At 35.5% G+C, this 8,361-nt stretch overlaps 1 protein-coding gene across 1 annotated transcript; it reads right to left on the bottom strand.

Moving 5' to 3' along the window:
• Positions 1-1,934: 1,934 nt before the first annotated feature.
• LOC136814058 (adhesion G protein-coupled receptor B1-like) lies at positions 1,935-7,975 on the bottom strand. The gene is made up of 4 exons (XM_067070555.1): positions 7,890-7,975; positions 6,974-7,245; positions 6,286-6,352; positions 1,935-5,375 (listed from the first exon to the last, which is right to left on the bottom strand). Exons 1-4 carry the CDS (start codon positions 7,973-7,975, stop codon positions 3,800-3,802), a joined length of 2,001 nt encoding a protein of 666 aa, XP_066926656.1. The 3' UTR covers positions 1,935-3,799.
• Positions 7,976-8,361: the final 386 nt, after the last annotated feature.

The following is an 8,361-nucleotide window of genomic DNA, read 5'->3' as shown; positions in this document are numbered from 1 at the left end:
TTACTTGAGTGATTATTTTTCTTCTAACATTTTGCTCCCCCCCCCAAAAAAATAAAAAAAACAAAAAAGAAAACGAACTTTTTCGATAACTATTAGACCTTTTCGCCTTTGCGTCCGCCATCTTGAATTGTATGCAAAAATACAGGAACGAAAATGCCGTGGTTGGATTTAGTTGGAATGTATGCAAAACATATGCAAGTTTACACAAAGATTAAAAAGACAACAAAGCATCTTATAAATAAATATCATAATCATTAGAACAATAAAAGATGGAATTTCTTAATCCAAAAGGAAATATTTACAGAACAACAAAAGCCTTTTAGGAATTTGTTCTTAAAGACATTGCATATTCTGTTTTCATGCCATTAAAAAATTCCACGAAGACGGAGTACACACATCAAACTTTCAAAACACGCAAACTGAAAGAACGGTAATTATGACGTCACATTTTATCAATGTTTTGATTTGATCATTTGGCGGCTCTATTCCCAGGAGAATAATTTGCCGTCAGCCGAATAAGGATTATTTTTTACCTTCGCGGGTGATTTTTCAGTTTGAGTTTCTGTCTAATGTTATGGTCTTTTGAAGTGCTTGTTCTAAGAGATGAGTGAATATAATTGTTTTTAGTTTTCAAGAGAAGCAAATTTAATCTTTCTTCTACAAGATTACACTTTAATATAATGCCAATTATGCATGTAAGATTTTATTTAATACTTTCTTTTTGCATATGTTTTGCATACTTTTTAAGGGAATTTCACCACGGCAATTCGGCCACCATAATTTTTGCATACAATTCAATATGGCGGATGGAAAGGCGAAAAGGTCTATTTGAAATATTTATCAAATTAACGTGAATTTTTGCAAGTGTGCACCAAATACGAAATACATCATCGTCATTCTTTGAAGATAACTAACCCCTCTAACTTTTTTAGCTCAAAGTTTGTGCCTTTTTGCCTTAATCAACCCTAGGATACTGTATCTAGAGATTAGAAAATGCTATTGACTTGAAATTTTAACAAGTGTTAGGTATACAAGCTTGCAGCCAAAATTTAACAAAATCGGACTGGTTATTCTGAAATTCAGCATTTTGGGTAAAATACGGACCGGTCTGCAGAATACCAAACAATCATATGTGACTATATTGAAATTTTGCTCACTGTCTTAGATGGTCGATATCCATCACCGGTGAAAGCTCAAAGCTCCAGTAGTCTCTTTAATATGACAAACAGCCTTCAGAAACAAATTTCAATCAAATCGAACGGTCACTCAAATCAATACTTGATTCTAGCCCAATTCACATTCTGGTCTGTAAAATACCAATAAGACTAGTGGCCGAATAAATCAACTCCAATTATCCATGTCTACCACTGGTCACAATTTCAAGTTGATAGCACTTATTAATCTTGAGATTTTAAGAGGGGGCTCTAGCCTCCTCCCCCCAGATGATTCCCTTAGTAAAAAAAAAGGAAGATGCTCAATGGGTTAAAGTCTGTCTCAATATAATCTGCAAGGGAGACAATGTAGGTTGTAGCTTTTGATCAAATTCAAATTAAATAGCAGTTTTGTGCTTGAAAAGATAATTAGGTGTGAGATATTATCAAATAGAAAAAATCGAAAAAGATTGGAAAATGAAAAGGACATGTCACCACAACAAGAAAATTTCGTCAATTACACCTTTTTTTATAAGAACAATGAGGTTTAAAATCCCAAAAAATAGGAACAATGCTGAGCCAAAAACACCTAAATTTAACCCTATAAATAAGAACAGGATCAGGACTATTTGAGGCTGAAAGTGCCGCCGAAAAAATAAGAAAAGCCGAGCCTCATCAGAAATTTACTGGTTCTTATAAAAAAGTGTAGGTTCAAATGGAAATGGTTCAAAATTCAGGAGTATGAAATTAATAAAACTACAATTTAATTAATTTATTAAATGAATTGAAAATATTTTGTTTTAAAAAGACACTACTATAGATTGATAGATAAAGAGCGGTTAAAATAATTATATACAGAAAGAGTTTTTCAAGGCAGTAGCAATAATAAATGAAGAAAAAAAAAGTATTAAAAAAATAATAAAAGAATACAGAACGTAAAAAAATAATAAATACTGTTTTCATAATAAACTCATCTTCGTTATTATCATCAACAATGATAAAATTTTAAAAAATATATGATGGTTCAAACTACATGTTTTTTTATAAGCATTGCACTTATAAGCATATGTATCTAGGCTCAGATATGGGGAAAAATTAAGCATATGGCAAGCATTACTTGAGCCTACGAAAAATGCTTTTTTCCTGATTTTGGCTTTTTTTGGCTGGAATTTTACGGATTTTCAGTATTTCCCTAAAATTATGCTTTAGATTTAAGCATCCCCTCAAGCATTTTTCAGCCTTATTAAGCTTTCGACCTAAGCATCTCTGAGCCTGTTTTCGGATTTTTGTATGCTTATAAAAAAAAAACATGTATAATGGTAATCTTTCAATCTTTTTCCTAAATTCGTAACATTTGTTTTCTAAAACACTTTCTAAAAGAACTTAGTTAAGAAAGAAATTTTTGGCGAGTAGCCTAAATGCCTCCCAACTTTTCGCTCAGATATTTTCGCATCAAAGTTAAGTTTTTGTGCTAACTGCCAAAATTTATGCTTTACTTTCTTTCACTTTCCTCTTTTCCCTGTCTGAGAAAATATGGAGCAAATAAACAGTCTTTCGCGAAAAATAAACTCCACAAAAAATCACACAAAATGGATCTATTATTTGCCAAAATTTCCTCTCAAAAGTTAAACCCTAAAACGTCATAGTAGGGAAAAGAAACATGTCTAAAACAAGAAAAGTGTATAGTGCGTGTCCGGAAAAATATTCTACATTATCTGTTGATAAACATAAGAATTGCACCTTACCTGAGGTAAGTTATAAATGATTTGTGTTTATATCAATCTGCCCGCTTCACAAAGCAGTCTATCTGGTCTATGTGAGCTCTTTGAGGTTGAAAGCTTTTACTAATTTATAAGCATGAAGAGATAATAGGTAAAAGAGAGAGAGCACAAGGCAGGGAGACATTAGACCAAAATCCAAAAAAAAAGTTAGAAAATAAAACATTACATTATGACTGAGTTTGCTAGTAAAATACTCCTATATATGAATGAATGATTAAAAACTTTATGGCAAACAAAAAAAATGGATTAAATGCTTTGAACAAAGAGTAGAAAAAACTTCCGAAACACATTTCACAGGTTCAGTAGACTCTCCCTATTTCGAACTTCTATTATTCGAACTAATTGTCAGTCCCTTTAAATGCTAAACCCTTATGAAATACTTTCTATAATTAGAATCTTCCTGTAGTTTTGAACAAATTTTCAATTCCCGTTCGAGCTCCATTTAGCGCGAGTCAACTGTAGGAGGAAATCATTAAATCAAAACTTATGGATGGTAAGGATGAGGTCCCAAAAAGAATTTTTAGTATCGCTGCGACTTGTTTTTCACCGTCAAGAAACTAAGGGAATTTGAAAAAGCACTTCCTAACTAAATCCAGTGTGGGGTTTAAAAAAGCACAATAAAAATATTACTTAAGTAGAATTATTCCTCTAAGTTTTATACTTTAAAGATAAAGTTTCATTTTACGTTATATTATCCTCGCGGTAAAAATCTTATCTTTTTTTATAAAACATTTTTTGTCCAATATTTATCTTCTTAAAGTAGAATTCTATTCATGGACGAATCTTTTTAAATATTAAGTAAAATACCTTCTCTGTAGAAGCAATTGAGAAACCACTTCCAGCTCCACACGGTCACTATGGGTTACACTACACACTTGTTTCGTTCCGTAAAATAAACTGTTTGATAGAAACATGAGGCATCGGAATGTATAAATTCGGGGAAACAATCAACGGAGTAGGAGCTTCTTCTTCATCCGATTCTAATTCCGACTCTAATTCCGTTTCAGATTTAACCGGGTTTATTTCGGGATAAACATCAAAGTCTTCTTCGTTCCGTGAAGATTGCGTATTAGTATCTACCTCTTCTATTACTGGTTGTCTAGAGGAGAGCGGTAAAACAGTCATTGGATGAGCATCCAAGGGGGGCGCTGTGGGCGTTAGATACATTTGTTGAGACGCCACCATTCTTGGCGGGGGTGGAGCCATTGTCGGTTGGTATCTTTGCGGTGGGGGCGGTTGCAAAGGCATTGGTCCAGGACCAGCCATGCGTGGTCGCATCCCATTCATATTAGTAGGGTGATTGTTTTTGTAAAGTGGGATTCCACCAACATTTGTACTCGCTAACGAACTCGATTTGGAGCTATACGCGAGCGAAGCGGAAATAGGTGCGTTTTCAGATGCATAATATGGATAATAAGAGGCTCCTTTATTCATTCGACGTCTAGCAGGTCTCCAATTCTCGGGTACAAAGTTCTTTAAATTAGTTGGAATATCCACAGGCTTTGGAGGTGTTTTTTGTCGTTTGTTATGATTCGAGGAAACAAGCGAACAATCACCTATAGAGTTTGGTGCATTTGATAAACGTTCGCTTTCGGAAACCTCCGTAACCGCTGATTTTGAGAATGTCTGTGGATGGGCATCTGTAGAGCTATCGAGTATTTCAGATTTTTCATCTGGTTGTTGATCTTCAACCTCGCTTGGCTGAGCTTCAGGAGCTATAGACGGTATGTATTGAGAGCCGTCCGAAATTACATGATCACTCATACCAAACACGCCTAAGTTTTCATGTTGCGCATGTATCGGAAAGTCACGTGACTCCTGTTTCTCATTCTCAGTCTCTCCCACTTCTCCGCTACCATTTTGACGTTCCATGTCGTCATGGGTAACCAACGCAATAGCCTCTGATACACCCGCATTTTTATGTCGAAAATGTATGAAAGTCTGCTTCAAAAGTTTTCGTAGGTCTTTCCGTTTGAAGCAGAAATGATAAAAGATGACGAACCCTACTAAAAAGTTACTGATCGCCCCTCCGTACGTGAACAAGAAATACAAATATCTCGCTTTCGCGTTCTTATACGAATATACCATAATTAGGTTAACGACCGTCACTATCAATAGGAGAAGAACTAACAGACCACCATGCAAACTCTGTAAAAGTTCTTTCCTTTTCGGAATGACTACATTATTGGATTGTGGTACAATAATTTTCGGCTGCTTGTACCGACATTGATTCGCACTACACTCGTCACCATTATTGCGGTTTTCGTCAGCGTTTTCATCGTCTGACGAGCCACTATCGTCGTCTTCTCGTCTTTCGATCGGTGCAGGGAATAATCGGTTAATGCTGTAGTGTAGTAGGCCGAATACAATGAGGTTGGCAAGCGATATCACTCCACCTATACCGACAAATGCTCCGAGAGCTAAACCACGACTTAACCAACATCTACAAGAGAGAATGAATATATAGCTGTATATAGATCTATCGAAATGAATTTTTCTATGTCAAATCGAGATCTGTAGTGTTTCCAAGAAAAGAAAACTTCAACTCTGAGTAAAACTGGGTAAAAGGAAGAGTGAGAAAGCCGAACTGACCGCGACCTTAGTATACGTAACTTAGATTACGTCATTTAATTTTTCCTAGAAAAAAACACCTGAAAAATAGCGGAATTTGACCCAATGCTAGCTATATAGCAATATATAGAGTTTTTTCAAGTTGCGTGACTTCTACCATTATTGTAGTAAAAATTTGGTTTGCGTAATGAGTTACCTCCGCAAATTCAAACATTTTCTTCCATAATGGCGGATTTTCCTTAACCCTATTATTATCAGGCTTTTTCGGATTTTGTATTCTCAAGGGGGGGGGGTGTTTTCCACCAGCCTTGCATAACTTTTGATCTAGAAAAGATATGGACTTGAAATTTGGCAGAGATGTTCTTTACCATAAAAGGAGTTCATAAAAAAGAAGTTGGGGTTGATGACGTCATCATAAAGGTGATGACGTCATCAAAAAGTTTCACAATTATCGCTGACCAATGAAAAAGTACTATTCAATAAAATAGCAATTAAAGTTGAACGAATGGAGATTTTTCCATTCTGTTTTGAATTTCTAAAAGCCAAAAAAAATATCTTTAACATATTTGCCGGTTTTTAACATACTAATAAAATTGAGGTTTAAAATCCATGCAGAAAATGAGTAAATTTTTTCAAAAAACAATGACGTCATTTTTGATGCAAAAGAGTGCCGGCCTGGTGGAAAACTGGGTTAAGTTACATAACTTTGGCAAAACCTGAAAAAAAACCTCTAGTTCGGTTTACGCATATCAAGTAAGAAAGGAAAGAGGAGAACCACTTACACTTCTGAAGTACCGTAATTTGAATGCTTGAAAGCCAAGGTGATGCTACACACGATCAAAGGTAAGCCTGATGAAAAATAGAGACAAAGAATTACTGACGGTAATCAAGTAACGAAATCCTAAAAAAACAATGGTTCTTAAATATTAATTTCTCGTAAAGGTAATTGAAGATTTGTCTCCTGGTTTTTATTCAAGTAGCAATTCAACAACTACAATCATGGACCGAAAGGGACAGCCATTGATAGCTTGTGAGGATTCCACGACACTACGCACGTAGAGTGTAGCTTTCAAGTTTATCTCTCGTATTCATAGAGCAAAAAAATAGATCTCTATTACCCAATACTCTGCAGTGAGCTCTAGGACAGCAAGAGTAAGGGTAATAGTAATGGAAAGGGTAGAATAGTAAGAAAGTCATTAGTGGAGCTAATAGCATAATCATAGATTTATAAAGCCCGAAGGACTAGATGTCGTGCTTTAAGCTCTTCCAAGCAAAAAATAAGTGGAATTCGCAAAAAATATTGCTGCTATTATTTAAAAAAACCCACGAAGCTTCTTATTGGTCAAGCGCTGAAATTCTATTGTAATGTCACGTGACACATCGACACACTTTTCAACAAAAGCACACCATCTAGCCCTTCGGGCTTTATAAATCTATGAGCATAACGGGAGACAATTTCAATATACATACCCCATCCCATGAGGTAATATTTCATGACCGGATCATAAGACTTGACGTCGGCTCGATCTTTCTTTTTTACCAGCCGTAAAAGCGCCACCGCACCGCAACCAAGCCAAACCAAAGCGCATAAAATGAAGTAGTGTAGACCGGCCGCTACTCCAGTACATAATAAGGCATCATCTACACGATGTATACCGTTTGCAAAGATGATTTCAGCTATCAGTAAAGCTATACAAAGGTTTATCAAAGCCACCGAATCTGCACGGTTGTAAAGTACTTGCCTAAAAATAATAAACGAAAAATTTTGTTGAAAAATTAACGTTCAAATTGTTCAACGAAACCATCAGTTGAAGAAGAAGGATATAAGTTTCGTTAATTCATTCCTAGTCTTTCTTAAATTTGTTATTGAAAATAAAATAACTGTATTATGTAAGATTCGGCATAAATTAAAGATATCATTGCTTAACACTGACACTAAAATTTTCCAAAGCTTTTTTCACTAAGAATAAGTTTTTCGCTCTCTAATTCGATCTTCAAGGGGAATTGGATTTTCATCGAATAAGGGAGCGTCGTTTATGAGAGTTTCTTGTTGACTTAAAACTTCATCGAATAAGGGAGCCTATCGAATAATAGAACGTCGAATTAGAGAGCAGGGCTACTTAGACTACACAATATATTGACGAACAATATTCGACAATATGGTTTGCGGACCGTAATGTACGAAGTAAACAACTGGTACTCTATTATAAAAAGGAATTTTCTTTCTGTAAACAATCCCCCTTTATTGTTGGAATATTGCAAATCGAGCTGACAATATATTGCGGACACCTTTTCAATATATTGTCGACATTCAGCAATATATCATCAATATATTGCCTGACAATATATTGTGTAGTGTATGTAGCCCTTATTACAATTGACTCACAATACAATAACTCGAACACGCACGGGGAACACAAAATTGTTGGAGTTGAGTAGATTTGGAGTTATGGAGTAAGGTTTATAAGGCATTGTTAACTGAAGGGACGAGAAAACCAGTGCGAGTTAAGGATACATTCTAGTAGTAGAGGTTCGAGTTATAGAGTCTATATCTAAACTCCAAGTTAAAAAATTCCAGATAAAGATTTGTACCCCCTATGTTGAGGATGTCTTTTATTTTAAAGATGACCCCCTGGATTTTGTTTTCTATTTTTCAGGACCCCCTTGGATTATTCTTTCTCGTATATTGGATCATTCTTGATTTTCAACCTCGTTTTACTGACCATCCTGGATCTTCCACCTCATTTCACTGACCACCCTAGACGTCACACCTCCTCAGCATGGGGGGGTACAGACAATTCTGGAATAGCCCAATCCGCTCAGGCGTTCGGGATAGAGTCAATCGATTGATACCGTTA

Source organism: Clytia hemisphaerica, unplaced genomic scaffold, assembly GCF_902728285.1.
Source record: "Clytia hemisphaerica strain Z4C2 unplaced genomic scaffold, Clytia hemisphaerica genome assembly, whole genome shotgun sequence".
Taxonomy (NCBI): Eukaryota; Metazoa; Cnidaria; class Hydrozoa; order Leptothecata; family Clytiidae; genus Clytia; species Clytia hemisphaerica.
This window is presented reverse-complemented; position numbering and strand designations above follow the sequence as displayed.